Below are 17,746 nucleotides of genomic sequence, written 5' to 3' on the forward strand. Positions count from 1 at the left end.
CCAATCTAGGATTCTTTTGGATACAGAGCTCAACTTTCAAAGTAGAAACTCATTCCTTTCTCTTACATTGCCCTTTACATGTATCTTGGCTTCTCAGTTTGCTAAGGGTTGGAGCTGTAAACTGCATCTTTGGCTCCTTTGTTTGGAGTTCTCGCTTGGTACAAAAGCACGCACGCAGGATTGGAGTACACCATAAACTATACATGAGTTCCAAAGGCCACCGCATTGCACATGCATATGCCCAAAAGGGCCTTGAATAAGAGAATTCTTAGGCTTAAATATAAGCATTTCTTAAAATCAAGATTGTTGGTGGACTTACACAACCTTATTTTAATAGACATCGCATACTTGCTCCTCTTGGGGGAGGGATGATTTGATAAAATAAAAAAAGACTACATTGTTCATGCTTGTTGAGGAATATATTAGCTTCTTTGTATTGGCATGCCCATTACAAGGCCTTAATGAAGATGTGTGAAGAGAAAAAAAATAGGTTTTCCTTTTACATTTCTTTTTATTTTAAGGCAATTATTTATAGGCTGTTGTAAGGGGCTTTCAATGCACACATTCAATGACTCCGTCTTCTTTGGCCTCCCCTCTCCCCCTCTCTCTCTCCCCTCTCTTGGGCAAGCCACATGAGTGAGACTTCTCTTTTCTCTCTCAGCTTACAGCCTGCTTTTCCAGTGCACAAGAAGGTCTTATGAATGCTTTATGAACATTCACCTTGCTTTTACGTCTGCATATTTCTCTTCAAAGAATTCACAGCCAGTTGACAAACTACAAAATTTCATGGATTTTCATAGATGTTAAACATTGAGAGTTTTTCACCCAGTCATCGTTCTGTCGTTCACCACACAATTGACTTTGTAAATGATCATACATTAGCCTGTTAATACTTTTATAACAAGACAATCATGATCTTTTTAGGTGGGAAAATCAAACTCCAAAGTGAGGAATTCAAAATTATAATGTAGATTATAGAATGAGCATTTGGAGAGGTGATTTAATTCCAGAGGTGAGTGAATGCATGTGGAGAAGCAGAAGTGATTAATTTAATAAACAAGCCACAAAGAGGTTCAACAAAGTAGCACATCTAGCTTGAATGGGACTATGTACAAGGCTGAGTGAGGGGGAGGGGGGAAAGAGAGAGATGTCTAGTGACAAAAGCTTTTGAGAATTCCTTTGAAAAGTTACTGTCTGGAGGGGATGACAATATAAAATTACAGCTTCCAAGCACCACCAGAGCCTGGATTTCAAAAAGTACTCACTCTGGCCATGCCCAGACCATTCTCACTGCAGATTATGGAGAATGCTGAACTTAAAGAATGCTCAGCATTACAGCAGAGAAAAATGAGCAGGCACAGAATTCAGCATCTTGTCCTCGTCCACACCATTTCCAAAATTTCCTAAGATGGCACTGCAGTCGAACACAAATTCAAGCAGATTACAATGCAATTACTAGTCACCTCCAGAAAATTTGTGGGGGGGTTTGCAGACAGGTGCACTTACTGTATGTAGCCGTGTCAATTTGTTCTGGCAGCTCCTTGATGTCCACTTCAAAACGCTCCTGTACCTGTTACAGAATGCAGGCTTCACATATCAAATGCCATCCTGTTACAGAACTCACGCTTCACATAGCACATACCATCACATCATGCCCAGCCAAAACCGTACCTGGTTGAGAACATCGGAGTCAGCAGCAGAGGCAACGAACGTTATAGCCAGTCCTTTTGTCCCAAAGCGTCCCGCTCTACCCACCTACATAGCATAACCTATGTGAGAAGGAAGACTGGAGCCTTGTGAATACCAAAATTTGGAATATATACTCTTTACAATTGCAAATTTACGCAATCCACCATATAGCATCCATGTCTTACTCTATGCAAATATGTATCAGCTGATTCCGGCATATCATAATTGATGACAATGTTAACCCGTTCGATATCTATCCCTCGCCCTACCAAATCCGTTGCAACCAAAATGCGCTTGTGACCCTCCTTGAAACCCTTGTAGCGTGTTAACCTGAGAAGCACACAAGCAAATCATATTATTATTCTGTTTTAAGACTTCACTTGTAAAAACACAAGGCCTACAAATAGCATTTCAGCAAAATTGAGCACTGACCGTTCTTCCTGTGACATGCCAGAGTGGATACAGATGGAAGGAAAGTTGCACTCTACTAAAAGCTTGTTCAGCTCTGCAGCCCGGCTAACGCTTCTCACAAAGATCACAACTTGGTTGAAGTCCAAAGCATCCAGTAGGTCGTTCAGTTTCCGGTTCTTCTCCTGTTCGCTTAGCTTGATGTAGTGCTGATAGATCAGAACACAGGTTTAGTGCATAATACCCCCCACAATCTTAAAGTCCACTCCTTTGAACTTGGAGAGAGCAGAGGAAAGATACCTGAACCAGTCCATGCAATGTCAATTTCGCCTCATCATCAACATAGATCTCCATGGGCTGTAAATGGAAACAATGCCAGGTATTACATTAGGTGAATCGATCCGCATAGCGTTCCTTTAGCACCACTGTGCTCACTCCTCCGTAGTCCAAGTAGTATATCTTTCTGCCCGAAAATAACCAAAAAAGAGGTATTCTGGCATCTCTGCTAGCACAATGACTGAAGGAATTGTGTCCGCTCACTGCTAGCAACTGGCCGTCTTCTCAAAGCAAAGACCTTGAAGCACAGACAACCATAGACTCTCTCAAGGAATGACTCGACACAGAAGATATGGGCTTGGCCGAGGGGGTTCACTTGGCAGGGTTGGACAGCATTGAGAGCAGACAGACAAAACTTAACTCCCTATTAAAGCCATTGAAACTCGTCAAGGGTTGTGACTCAAAATACCTTCAGGCTTCAAGATACCCTAAGATACCCTATTTTGAAGCAATAAAACTCATGTAAGGCATAACAGAAGCACTTCTCACAACTGACACCCTTTAAAACCTCAACCCAGAATTCACATGACTCAATATGAAGAACCATGACTCGCAAATGGTTGCTGCCATTGACAGGAAAAAGAGCCAAGTTCTCTGAGGTTTCAGATGTGGGATCTGGCAGCAGGACATTACATCTTGCATAAACCTCTTGCAGACAGGGCGAATTTCCTTGCTTAGCGTTGCAGAGAACATCATCACTTGTTTATCATGGGGCGTGAGCTTGAAAATCTCTTGCACATCCCTCCGCATATCTACACATTCACGATGAGTGAGAACCATATGGGCCTAGAAAGGCAGTCACGCATAAGATATTGAGCACATATGGATACAATAAACAAGTTAGAACATAGCAACTTTGTACATACCAAGGGATTCAAGCATCTTGTCACATTCATCAAGAATGAAATGCCTGACACTTTTCAAATTCAAATCCTTCTCCCTAGACAAAGCCAGAATACGCCCAGGAGTCCCCACCACCACATGGGGACATTCATTTTTCAAAAGATCTTTGTGATTTTTAATGTTAACGCCTCCGTAAAATACTGCCACTTTGATGTCTGGGAGATAAGTACTGAACCGTTCGAATTCATGGCATATCTGCCAAGGATAATACAGAGTCGGACAAAGGATTGGAATCAGGAACCATCAAAAAGCAGCTATAACTATTAACAGAAACTCATTGCAAAATAAGAGCCCCACCTGATAAGCCAATTCACGGGTATGGCAAAGGACAAGAGCTGCAACTTGGCCAGCAACTGGTTCAATCTGTTGGAGTGTAGAAAGCACAAAAACAGCAGTTTTTCCCATGCCAGACTTAGCCTGGCAGATAACATCCATTCCCAAGATCGCCTGTGGTATGCACTCATGTTGTACTGGTTCCAAGAATGAAAACAGAATTAAGTAAAAATATGGGCATCAACAGGAGTCCAAAACAGTATTGAACTGTCACCCAGACAGCAAATGGAAAAGCAATAATGAACCTACTGAAAGATTACAGTCACTCAACTAACAAAACACTAACTATAATTCAACATGGGAAAATTTCTACTTTCTTAAAGGCAAACATTCAAATTATAATTTACTAGACCTCAAGGTAGCTGCCATTAAAAAGATTTGTACACCCTGGAAGGAAGATACCTTCAGAAGGATGTTCAAATCCAGAGTCTACTATAGCACGCAGCAGCTCTGGTTTGAGAAGAAAGTCTCTGAAACCTGAGCTATGGATCCCAACATACCCCCTGCATTCAAAACAAGTCAGGATATAGACATATGTAAACAAAAAGACACCCAACTAATTGGTGTCCACTCTACCAGAGTGAAGGAAGCAATACTTTCATTACTACTGATGCTGCATAGGTGGGAAATAGTTCCATGTACAGCAAAGAGAAGTTGCAACAGTCTGCACTTAATGTACAAAGTGCTACTAGAGAAAGCAAGAGACTAGCTAAAAAATAGCTACAATTCAAACCCCAGAAAGTAAAGAAAAATAACTCTTCAAACCTAACGAGGGATGGAATATGTAATAATTAATAAGATGTAAGATAAAATTAAACAGACAAAAAATGGAGGAAAAATTAGAATGCTATTTTAAAGTAGAATGCACTTCGTTAAGATGTAGAACAAAGGAAAGGGGTGGTGTTGAAATGGACAGAGAGGGACGAAGGGCTCAATACACACAGCATCAGTTGTCCTTTGCGTTAATTTACAAAACCAACTGCTCAACACAAGGATTGTGAAAACTCAATCCAGCAAGCAGAGACATTGATAGCTCTGAATACCAATGAGAACCAAGCACCCACAATCATCAATATGGAAAACAAGCCCTAATGATAATTCAAACCTGTAACCAAAAAGGATGAGAAGCTGCAAGCCCCTCTTGAAGGGTTTGACAACTAGCCTCACACTGAACACAGGCATCCAGCAAATATTATTCCAACTGGAATGTGTGAATAAGTTGACAATCAAGATCTTGCTTCTTCAGCTCAGTTCTGCACAGTAACCTTTTTTGCCATTGCACTCCATTTGATTGTGACTAGACCTCAAGACTAGTTGCATGATTATCCAAAACTCTCCAAAAGCCTTTGTGATCCAAACTAAAAAGTACATTCAGCTTATGCCCCTCGCCTCTATTCAAGGTCGTAAACAGTTAACTATACTAGGAGCTCACCAATTTGCACTGACACAGCTTTATAATCCAAAAAATCTGCGGCTCAGTATGGACCTCCCTACCTTCCCTTAATTCAAACTCATTTTCCAGGACTTGAAATTCACTTTGAAGTGAAAGGAATCATAACCAATTTGAATGGATACATGGGGTGAATCACCCAAAAAATCTGCAGCTTAGAATGGACCTCCCTACCTCCCCTTCATTCAAACTCATTTTCCAGGACTTGAAATTATGCTTGAGTCACTTTGAATTGAAAGAAGTCATAACCAATTTGAATGGATACATGGGGTGAATCACCCAAAAAATCTGCAGCTTAGTATGGACCTCCCTACCTCCCCTTCATTCAAACTCATTTTCCAGGACTTGAAATTATTCTTGAGTCGCTTTGAAGTGAAAGGAGTCATAACCAGTTTGAATGGATACATGGGGTGAATCACAATGGCTTTCAACCAGATAAGATCATGCTTTTGGGTCCCATAGGCTGAGTTTGGTGACTGCAAATGCTAAAATCTCCATTCTGAAAAAAAATCAAGTTCGTATGTATGCATGACGTTTTTAAACAACTACACTAAATAGAATATAAAGTCCAATACGACAAACAGCCAACAATACGATAAACTGAGAGCAGCATGCCGCAATACAAAGGACCCCTCTCTCCAGAAAAAATGAGGATTCCCCAAAAAAAGGCAAACAGAGCAACCATCTGTTACCGACTTCATTGTCGACTTTACAGTACTCCTCTTCATACCTACCCACTGGTTGCACTTTGCTACAAGCAAATATCAAGCTAGTTAAAAAAGAGGAACCAAAATTTTCCAAAGAGATTACCCAAAATTATGCGTTGTCATCCGAGCATAAAGTGAACGTACTAATGAAATAGTTGATTTTAAGTGAACCCGATTTAATGTGCAAGAGTACCTTAGAGGGCCATGCCCTATCAGCTGGTTTCACTTCTGAGCTTCAGAGGGCTCCCCTTGAATGGCTTTTGTTAACATAAGGAGAGTACCAGACAATGAGCTTCTATCTGTGCAATGCAAACTAAATAAACCCTTTCATGCACCATGCTACAGAAACTCGTTCTCTCCTCCTTGCCTCAACATATTACATCCTCAAGGATGCAGGCCATCATTTAAAAATAAATTGGAGAGCAAAATCTTACTCCTGGGCGCATCGATAACTACGATTCCAAAATCTGCCAGTCGGCCATCAAAATCACTTTCGTGAGGTTCCCTGGAAAGCTTGGAGAATTGCACAGACCACTCTTCTTGCCTGTGCTGAGACCTGGTACTTTCATTTACTTGTCGGCAGAAACAGCTTAACGCTGACACTTGACACAATTAACTTCCACCTGAACTGCAATTTGCAAATTTCGTCACACTGCCAACGAAAATCCATGCCTGAGCTCGTGGGAATCCTATGCAGGCCTTGCCTTCTCTGGAAGAAGAAATCCTTGGCAAGAGGGTATGGATAATTGAGGAATTTTGAAAACTGTTTTCAAAATAAGAGAACGGGGATATGTGTACTTGTAGATTCGCATCTGAGGACACATACAAAAGTCCACCTTTGTCCATTGCTGAACTTTCTGGACTTCCCCTTCCCCTTGAGAAATAAACGGCAATACGGTGTCAACAAGCACGTCCATTGCTCTTTCAATTGATCTTGATTCACCAATAGTAGATAATAGAACGGCTGATTTGTAGAAACTGAGGGCAAACTTGGCTTGGAGAATTAAGAAGAAACGCATGAGACCCACAGAAACCGCAAGTTCAGCCCCAAGTTTGCAGGAAGATTTTCAAGCAGACCGTCGACAAAGTCGTTGATCTCAGGTGAGAGACACGCGTGTGGGAATAATACAATACATCCACTGCGACAACGCCTTTCTCGCACGGATATGATGTACTTCTACATTACACCTTGGAGTAAGAACGGCTTGACCCTGGCGGGCCGTCTCCCTGCTAGAATCAACCGAGGAGTTGGTTTAACCGGCTGAGGCTTAAGACCTGGAACTTACTTTTTCCCAGCATCTCCAGAGGCTTTGGTTGCAACGGCATCGGGGGCGGCTTCTTCTTCTTCTTCGTAATCAAGAAGCTCCTCCTGGTAAGTGTCGCCATCCTTGATGTCACCCATGCTTTTCCGCGAGGGGGGGAGCTGAGCGCCGAGGGTTCTGTGGAGACGAAAAAGCAAATTAAAGAAGAAAAATCAAAAGAGATGTAGATGGAGCACGGCAGGAAGCAAGAGGGAAGGGACGAACCGGAAAGGGGGAGAGAGGGAGGACGGAGATGGAGATGATGAGATCGATGGCGAGGGAGATGGGAACAGGGGAAGCAGGAACCTGAGAAAAAACAGAGGAGACGAAGTTGCAAAACTAAAAACTATGCAGGGGAGAATGAAACAAGTACCCTACATAACCCTAATTCTCCATCTCAACGATCCGACGGCTCTTACCCGCCCTTTTCAAAAGACGGTTTCCTCTCTTGGCTTGCCCACACAACCTAGGGTTAGTTCTTCGGGTGTTTGAGGACGGGTCTCTTGCTGGGAAGCGCACCCACCCAGCAGCAGTCGACACGACACATGATGTGCCCCTACGCAACAAGATGGAGGACGTACATTTTATATGCGCTCGCAAGACTGATGCTGCTGCTAGTCGCTACTACACACCATTGGCTGTTGCTACTGTTGCAAACCGGTTCAGGTCGCAAAGTCTAGAAAACCTCGAAACTACATTGAAAGCTCTCTGTCCATTCCATTTCACCGGTTCAACAGTCCAATACCAATGAAATCTACACTAGTGAATGCGAGGCTTCAATTTTCCCCTCCCCATGGTGCTGGACCAGTGCCATTGACCAAACACGAGGAGGTGCCATGGTACTATGGAGGGCTAACTTTGGCTTGCCCTCAAGCACGCCTTTAACCTAAGGTCAGAGCAGCTCCCTGTTGTTGTTGTTGCTCTCGCTGGGAAGCGCGCTCACCCAGCAGTAGTCGACACGACACATGCTACTCGGCGCAATCCCCCCGCATGTCTGCGTGCATGACAGGTCAAAGTACGTACATTTTATATGCACTCGTAGACCGCTATTGCTAGTCCCTACTACACACCACCGACAGTAGCTACTGCTGGCTGCAAACCAGTTCAACCTGTATTTGCAAAGTCTAGAAAACCTCGAAGCTGCATTGAAAGCTCTCTATCCAGTCTATTTCACCAGTTCAGTAGTCCAATGCCAATGAAATCTATGCTAGTGAACGTGGGGCTGCAATTTTCCCCTCCCCATGGTACACTGGCCAAACACGAGGAGGTCCTCTAGGGGGCCGCGGGGGCTAACTTTTTAGCATTAAACCATGGTATAAATGGCCTTGGAGCTATCACGGTCATTAGTTAGTAATGGGAGCTAATTTAACTTTTCAAAAAAATTGTGGTGAGAGCCAATGCTCAAGTCAAGTGAGGGCTAAAGCTTGACCCATCATCTTTTTGTATGAGGAGTACTAGGTGGCACCTGTTTTCCTATTTAGGCGCTACTGACATTTTAAAGGCACATGCCTCCTTGTTGGCCGCTTTACTCTATATATAATGAAGTTGCAACATTTTCATTCTCACCTCTAAAAAATAGTCTCATTTTTGTAAACTATGCAACAAAAATTAGGCAATTTAGTTATATTTTAGGTTTTTAAATGTGCAAACTCTCATGAAAAACCTTCAAAATTTGAAGCCTCAAGTTGAGAAAAATGTCTTCTATGAACACTACAAAAGACTCCCTTGTGCTATTACTGCTTGCACTAGGAAGCTGGCATTGAGCTATTGAATTTAGCGATGGGGATTAGGGCACGTGCATGTTCTCGAGCTAAAACTAGGTAGCTGCACTGGCCAAAAACGCGCACACACATGTATGTATACATATATATGTACATTATGTATCACTACTAGAACTATGTTAAAATTTGATGCATTTTTGTGACACTTTTAGTACTTGGCCAACATTGAAGAGCTTCTGGCAGAGCATCATCATTATTTTCATTGGTCATGTTATGCACTCAATATTGAAGAGCATTGGTATTTTCATTGGCCATGTTACTTGGCCAACATTGAAGAGCATTGGTATTTTCATTGGTCATGTTATGCACTCAATATTTGTATCAGTATGATCATATGTGTGCATCAATATTTCCATTGTTATATGAATCCACCGCTTTGTGCTGATATACCAATGGAAACACCATTGCTTCTGCATGTCTTGACCATGCATCACTCTTTTTCAGTGGTGCTTCCTAGTTCTCTCAACTTCCTAACTATCTTGAGCTTAGTCACCCTACCCTTCACACATTTCTTCCCCACTCTCCCAAGACTTTGGGTTGCTTAGGAGTAGATTAATCTTGTGGAACCAAAGGAAGATATAGCAATGTTTTTGTAATTTCCTCTACTAGGCTAGTTCTTTTTTCCTCCCACCTCTCTTTCATTATGTTTTCAAGTTTTCATATGTGAATACAATTTTCAATTATGGACATGTATATTTGAGGGATTAAAAACGATTCTTTGTTGCTTTGCGATGCATCTTTTTTCTTGTTTTAGGGATTAGGGTGTGTGTTTTCTTTCCCTCCCATTTGTCTTTCATTGTGTTTACAAGTTTGTTTAAGTTTCTTATTTGTCTAGTTATGTCAGCTAGTGGTACGTAGATCTAGGTAGAAGTAAAAGTCTCTTGGCTTAGTTTCGCAATATATATGTCTATCATACAATTTTTTTGCTTCTTGGAGAATGTTATCCTTGAAGAATGTGATAAGCAAAACTAATCATAGGATGGAGTCTGATTTATCATACAAAAGCATACACTATGGAGTCTTTTTGTTGTTCCATATTCTCCTCCACATCTAATCATAATAAACTATATATATTATTGGAAAATTCAACTTTTCACATCACTTCATTTGTGTGTGTGTTCGTGCACACACATGCTCATGCATGCATGAGACATACTCTAGTATATCAACATGACCATGTATTTTCCTTAGAGCTATAAGTATGAAGTACCTTCAACAAAGGTTATCTTAAGCAAAAAATGACATTAATGAACTAGAATGCCTAACTTATTTTAACTTAATAATAGCTTATACAACCCATGGCTAATTCTTTCACAATGGAAACTGCATATCTCCATGTGACCATATGTCCCTTCTTATTCTTGTAATTAAGTGACCTTCATGAATTTTGCCTAATTGCGGTTAGATGAGGTCAATCAGCCTTTAATGAAGCCTCCAAATTTCTTAGAACTCTCTCCATTCATAGCCATGGCAACCTTGAAATGAATGAGGTTGTCAATCAGTAAATGTCTTTGTTTGTAGATAGAAAAGCTATAAATGCTACGTCATTATAGCTTTTAATGATATTGCCTTCGTTTGCTTCTTGGATTCTTGAATGCTATTGCTTTTTTATTACATCTCTCTATTCATATTTTTTTACAAATTTGGCTCCCATTTACATTGCAAAAACTTAGCAAGTGTTCTCAATCCATTTTTCTTCTCTCTCTTTTTGAGAAGGCATATACTTCTTGTAAGCCAAAACAATAATCAAGCTCCATATTAGTCTACTAGGCTCTAGCCAAAGGTTTTGTGCATCAAAAATAGAAAAAGAATCTTCTCCTTTTTTTACACCATGTTGCTTTCATATTCAAATTGCTCTTTGGCCTGTTAATCATGTTAAGACACTCTGACTAGCTATTGTTTTGTTTTTATGGGCTGATAAAATATATATTATATTATCATGAGTAACTTTTGTATATCATCAAAGTTCATCCAAAAGGAGAAAGGTGTCCTAAGACAAACTTAACCTCTTACCAATAGAGAGGTAGCAGCAACAAATAGTAAAGTCCTCAATAGTTGTTGAGAGATGTATAAGGAACATGGAAGGAGAAACTGGTAGGCTCTTCATTGAGGCATGCTCTGAGATTCAGCAGGGTCAGCAAACAGGAGCAACATAGAGCATGTTCCCTTATTTGGAACCAAGGCTCGTGCCTTATTTTGTTGAGAAACCATGCTCAACATCATGTGTTTGATATGTGCATAGCACTAACTGAATAGAGTGCTATAAAGGAAAGGGTTAGATGCCCTAACCCTAACCCTAAAAGGTTTGTGTATATTCTACAATATCAAGTAAATCTAGTGTATAGTTAGTCATTTGTGGTGTGCTCTCTAGCTGTGCCCTCTCTCCTCATCTCCACTCTTCTCCTCTTCCTTTTTCATATTTTGTCATGGTATAAGAGCATGGTTCTACCTTCCACTAAGGCGCCATCTTTGTGAGAGTGTGAGAGAGTGATTGAGACATTCTCTTGAGTGTTCCTTGTGAGAGTTCACGTGCGATTGCAAAAGATTTCCGTCCATTTTCCTTGAGAGATTTTTGTTAATCTCATTCCATCTTTGTGAAGGTTTCCGTTCACTTCTTTGTGAGGAAGTGAGAGATTTTCTTTGTATGAGAGTTTGTGAAAAGATAGGGAGAGTTCTTCATTGAGAGAGAGATAGTATCTATATTCTCCTTGTTTCCATAGAGAAGTCTATTCTACAATAAGGAATACTTTGCAAAGCTGCCAAGCCTCTAGCACCAACAGTCGACTAACCAAGGCTCCAAAGCCTTCACCCACATCATCTTCATCTTTAGTGTACCCCACAGCTACTATTGGCTCTCGGCAACCAAAACAAGTGCATAGTCGGCCACCTCAGTTCCTCAACAATGACCTTCCATCTCAGCACACAGGTTGAGGGAACTCCCATAGTGTCTCCACAAAGAGACCCACATTCACAGCAAATGAGCTGCCATGAGCTTAGCTCACCAACAAGGCAAAGCCAGCCAGCAACAAGAAACTAAACGACACCTAGCACTACCTATGACCACGTTCCATAGGCTTTCATCCACCGCGAGCTCATTAACTGACTCTAACAACTCAGCAAAGCTCCACATGCTGGCTCCCATAGCTCGTAGCATGGCACTTCCAAAACAGATGACATGGTGACCAGCGGCTCCTTAATGAGTCTCCTCACCAACAAACAATCGACTCCTACTCATGTCTCCATCAATAGCTTCACCCACAGCCACATTAATGTCTTACACAATCTCAACGGCCGACCTTCTAACGGCCATCCTCAGACACATCTGACCTCCGCTCCACCAAGCAACAACCCTCCATGACTTCCGGAGTCCGGACTGCTCACCTTCAACAAAGCCTAGGCTCCACCAATGACCAGCTTCAAACGGTGCCTCTCTAATGAGGGCACGTCCAACGGTTATCCACAACACTCCAAATCTCATGTTGCTCCATCTACCACCAGCCAATAGAGCGACCTCCACACGGAACAATTGTCCACAACGATGACCTGCAAGCAACTCTCCCCACACGACTCCTACTACAGGCAGACGAGACATCATCATAGCTTCACCAGTGGCTCCTATTAGCACCGACCTCCCGGCTCTCCCATAGCCCATGCTCCAAACTAGCTCCCCAACTAAGGGCTCCATCGATCTCCACCACAAACAATGCACCTCCACAAAACAAGCGAGCACAGTTGCCTCCATGAAACAAACGGATGGCCTCCTCTGACAACATCAACGGAATCTTCAAAGACTCTGGCAGAATCTTGAAGATTCTTGCAGACCTTATCACTAAGGTCACCACAACACAAGGGTTTGAAAATTGACATGTGGTGCACCACTAACCCTATCCTTGGGCTTGGTCTATTTGATGACACATTGCACCACTAAGAGGCAGACCCTATCTCATCCTGCCATGTCAACTTATCCTATCACATCAGCATCGGGGTCCATAGATCCACATCAACACGTCTACATCATTGCATACATGTCATCAACCACATCATCATCCACGCCATCAAGCCACGTTAGCACTGCCATCATCACCAGCACCCTTTTGGCCCCTCCACCTAGATCAAGCCGTATATCTTGATCCAGGAAGAATTTGAGGGTGCTCCAAAAAGGAAAAATGCTTGATTTTTTGTCCTCTACACGTTCATCACATCATGTGCACATTTCAGCCCAAGTATCACACACTTTTGAGCCTCAAAGGAATTATTTGGTGCTTTATGTCGCTCGACATTGGTCTAGATCTAGTTTAGAGTAGATTAGATCATCCATAGCGGAGAGAACTCCAAAGCAGTTAATCAAAGCCATGTCAAAAAATTCCTAAATAGTTCATACTCGAAGTCAGTCCCTTTGCTCACATGCGGTTTCACAACATCACATTACCTAAAACCTAATGTTCCACAGTTTAGTGAGAAGACTTCAGACTATTCAGAGGTGTTGACCAATTGTTGAGTGGGCAGATTGCACATGATTTGATTTCACACACATGCCATCATTGTAAAGCCTATTTGGCTATTTTTTGGCATTGTGCACATCATTTTAAGCCTTGTAAGCCCTCTTGGCTATTCCCGGCATCATTTGCCATAAGCCTTGTAACAATGTCTACGACTAGCAACCTCAATTTAGAGACATCTGCTAAGCTAGACAACTCTAATTATGGCACATGGAAATACCGAATGGAGACCATTATTGTACTTCAAGAGACAAATGGGAGTATATCAATGGGTCTACACCTAGACCATTGGACGATCCAGCCAGCAGTAGTTCTACTCCCCCTGTTGCCGTAGCACCAACAACAAGATCTATAGCGAGATCTATAGCTACACCGACAGTGACTGCACCTGTAGCAAATCCTGCCATTGCCCGAGCACAGGCATAATGGGACAAGAAAGACAAATATGCATATCATGTGATCAAGTAGAATGTGCAAGATGTCATGCTAGGACAGCTCAACATAGTGAAGACATCAAAAAAAGCATGGGATATGTTCGCAGTGTTTATGAGTCCAAGAACACTTCCAGGATTCTCACTGAGAAACCAAATCAACCAGAGTTTCCACAACAGCAGTGAAACGGTCATGCTTATGTACTCAGGATCAAGGATTACAACAATCAACTTGCAGTAGTAGGAGAGACTATGAATCCCGCAGAAATGGTTCAAGTCATCCTGAATGGACTAGGAGAGAGGTACAAGAATCTAGTCTAAAGTATTGCCATCTAACGAAAAATTCTGACACTGAAAGAGCTCTAGTCAGTTTTACTTGGTGAAGAACTCAGGATGCAAGCCATTCACGCATGTAAAGGTAATTCCAATGATCAAGCATTCAGAGCTTCAGATAGTAGCAGAGGCTGAGGTAGATCTTTTCAGCGAAGTGGTCATCAACAACAACAAAGTCAGAATCATCATTAGCATCATTCTCAATAACATCAGCATCAGCAAATAGGAAATAATTCCATCTGAGGAAGATTCCAAGGATGAGGGAATGCATCCACCATAGTTTGGACACTACGAAAGAGATTGCCGCAAGAAGCAGTACGACCAAGGGGGCGGTCAATCCAGCAGCAATCGAGGGAATTTTCGAGGAAAAGGAAATCATGGTGGTGGACATTCAAGTCATAGTCATTATGCCAATGAACCTGAGAATATGTTCCTTGCAAGCGAGGATGTGCAGAAAACTGAAACAGTGTATCTAGACATTGATTGCAATTCAAAAGGGGAATATAGTCCTCAAGTCGATCAACTAGATCAGGATCCTTACTACATCGACAATGATGCATCATCTCATATAACAAAGCATCAGGAATGGTTCACAGAGATGAAACCATTAGAAGGATAGAAAACTGTCATCTACATGGTAGATAATACACCGAATCTAGTTCAAGGGAAATGCATTGTCCCTATGAACAATTTCACTGGTACGAAAGGATTGGTGAAAGATGTACTCTATGTTCCGAAACTCAGGAGAATCTCTTATCAGTTGGTCAAATGACGAAACACAACTACCGAGTCATCTTTGATGGAGATGAATGCACTATCCGAGAAAATTCCAGAGGATATCAACTAGTAGGAAAAGCAGTCAAGGAAGGACAATTGTTCAAAATTATAGCTTCAGTACTTGATTTGCATGCCATGTCAGCTTAACTGCAACAGATGCCACTTTTCGCAAAATGGCACAAGAGATATGGACATGTCAATTTCAAAAGCTTGATAGAGCTCAAAAATCAGAATATGGCAATTGGAATTCCAAAGCTTCAATTTCTTGGAAAAGTTTGTGAAGCATGCTGCTTCGGTAAACAAAAGCAAACCAATTTTGGAAGAAGCACCTCTCAAGCACGAGGTATTCTTGATTTTATTGAACTGGGGTTATGCCCAGACTTGCATCATCAATGGTTCACTTTACTTGACTTTCATCAATGACTATAATAGATATTGTTAGGTCTACTTTTTGAAAGAGAAATCTGAAGTCTTTTCTAGATTTCAAAAATTCAAAGCCATGGTAGAAAACCAGATAGGCAGAAAGATCCAAGCCATGAGATTAGACAGAGGAGGTGAATACATGTCTTCAGCATTAATGAACTTTTGCAGAAGTCATGGCATTTAAAGGCAATTCACTTGTGTAGATACTCCCTAGCAGAATGCAAGAGCTAAAAGGAAGAATGGTACTTTAGCAGAGAGTGCTACGCAATGCTTAGTGAGAAGCATCTTCTAAATCAGTATTGGGCAAAAGCAATATGCTTAATCGGCTTCTGATCAAACTAATTCAGGGTATGACACGTTATGAAGCATTTACAGGACACAAGCCATGCATTGGGCATCTCCACATATTTGGTTGCATAGCATATGCCCACATACACGATGACCATCGCAAAAAATTAGATGTGAAGTCATGTAAATGCATCATGGTTGGCTATAGTGAAGAAAGTAAAGCATACAAGCTATATGATCCCATCAACCACGAGGTCATTATCTCAAGAGATGTAATCTTTGATGAGGAATCAGAATGGATAACCTCAAATCCACAGGAGATACACACACTGATTACACAGTCATCTACATAATAGGTTGATGAAGAAGAGCAAGAATTGCCAAAAGCACCTCGAGAAGAGCCACAACTCAGATGGTCTACTAGGGAAAGCAGACCACTAGCCAGATTGACATATGCTTAGAAAGGCAAAACAATTCAGGTTGAAACCACCAACTATGCTCTTATGACTACCATCATGGCTACAGAAGAGCCAGTGTACTTTGAAGATGCTGTTGACAAGCCAGAATGGCAAACTGCTATGAATGAAGAAAAGGTACAAGAATAATACTTGGGAATTATGTGACCTTCAACCAAGAAAGAAGGCCATAGCAAACAAATGGGTATACAAAGAGAAGTGCAATCCAGATGGAAGCATTGAAAGATAGTGTTAACCCTGTGGCAACAAGGGCCAGAAGTATAGTCTAGGACAACAACTATGAGAGCATTGTGTGTGTAGAGTAGCGGCAAAGCTCCGCTTATAATATCTTGATCCTGAAAGATGGTATGATAAATCTGAAAGGATGAGGATAGCCAAAATCCTCTTTAGAAAAGATCTGATCATACTTTTAAAATCAGGATTCAAAGAGAAAAAGACTACAAGCCTACACTTTCTGAGGTCCCTCCACTTTGTGTAGAGACCCAAAACGTCCCTCCCAAAAGTGGAGGGACTCCTGTCCAAAAGGTCTCCTACAAAAGAGGTCCCACCACGGAGGTACCTAGGGATTGTGTAGAGACCAACATGTATAAATGGAATGAAGCTCCCACTCTTTGGGGATTAGTGTTCAAGCTCACTATTGTGTTCATGTGATTGATCTCCATTGCGTCCATGCTCTCTTACACTATCATGTTCTAGCATGCCCTTACCCTTGCACTCTCTACCCTTGTACTCCCTCCTCCTCCTCCTCCCTCCTCCCTCCTCCTCCCTCCTCATCCTTTCTCCTTCTCCTCCTCCCTCTCCTCCTCCTCCTTCCTCCTCCTCCCTCCTCCTCCTCCTCCTTCCTCCCTCCTTCCTCCCTCCTCCTCCCTCCCTCCTCCTCCACTCTCCTTCCTCTTCCTCCTCCTTCCTTGTCCCTCCTCGACCCTTACCCCTCAAATCCGTGAAGGAGACTAGCTCTCCACTCCTCAACCTTGGATTCCTCCTAAACCCTACAACCCCCTCTGATCCCTGGAACCCCTAGTTAGCTCTCTCAACCCTATCCCCCTTTCGAACCCTGAAATCCACTAATAAACCCTTGAACTCCCATGGAGGCAAAAGCCTCCATCAATCATTATAATCAATCCCTCTTTCTCATTCACACGCGCATGAGATATGCTTTCCACGCTTTAGCCTACACCTCTCACCGAAACACGACCTGAGGACCTATGCTACACTTGTGAACACCTATGCTACAATGAGCAATGACATGATTGTAGGTGACCAACACCCTAGGAACCTGCACATGGGTAAAACAGAGGCAACATTTGGTGCCGCTATCGGGGAGGTTAGTGCCTGAAGCGAAAGCGGCGAAGCATGTGCTTGCATGTGTGAAAAAGAACCCCCTTCGAAAAACCATTCAAGATACATCCCTCAAGGCAAAGGAGTGAAAAAATGCTTCCAAATGATGCAAAAGGATAATGTTGACTTACAAAATCACATTAATACACTAAACACCCAAAATTAATCCTTAACCCCCCCACATCGTATAAAAGCAACACCAACCCCCCTCATTTCTTTCCCCACACTTTTGCTAGCGACTTCCTTCTCCAAATTCCATTAAGCCTCCATTTT

The 17,746-nt window shown here is 42.1% G+C and overlaps 1 protein-coding gene across 4 annotated transcripts; it reads right to left on the reverse strand.

Annotated features, from left to right (window-relative positions):
- Nucleotides 1–1,052: 1,052 nt before the first annotated feature.
- LOC147900183 (DEAD-box ATP-dependent RNA helicase 15) lies at nucleotides 1,053–7,508 on the reverse strand. Of its 4 annotated transcripts, XM_087376945.1 has the most exons (12): nucleotides 7,353–7,508; nucleotides 7,113–7,265; nucleotides 4,072–4,172; nucleotides 3,634–3,806; nucleotides 3,300–3,531; nucleotides 3,067–3,185; nucleotides 2,398–2,454; nucleotides 2,122–2,306; nucleotides 1,875–2,019; nucleotides 1,672–1,755; nucleotides 1,507–1,570; nucleotides 1,053–1,414 (listed from the first exon to the last, which is right to left on the reverse strand). In XM_087376945.1, exons 2-12 carry the CDS (start codon nucleotides 7,226–7,228, stop codon nucleotides 1,404–1,406), a joined length of 1,287 nt encoding a protein of 428 aa, XP_087233071.1. In that variant the 5' UTR covers nucleotides 7,229–7,265; nucleotides 7,353–7,508; the 3' UTR covers nucleotides 1,053–1,403. The 4 variants fall into 4 exon arrangements, with proteins under 4 accessions (XP_087233071.1, XP_087233074.1, XP_087233072.1 ...); XM_087376948.1 differs by lacking the exon at nucleotides 7,353–7,508 and having other exon boundaries at nucleotides 1,054–1,414; nucleotides 6,261–7,255; XM_087376946.1 differs by lacking the exon at nucleotides 7,353–7,508 and having other exon boundaries at nucleotides 1,054–1,414; nucleotides 6,020–7,255.
- Nucleotides 7,509–17,746: the final 10,238 nt, after the last annotated feature.

This window comes from Dipteris shenzhenensis, chromosome 7, assembly GCF_047967505.1.
Source record: "Dipteris shenzhenensis isolate YYH24624 ecotype China chromosome 7, Dip_SZ_1.0, whole genome shotgun sequence".
NCBI classification, from domain to species: domain Eukaryota; kingdom Viridiplantae; phylum Streptophyta; class Polypodiopsida; order Gleicheniales; family Dipteridaceae; genus Dipteris; species Dipteris shenzhenensis.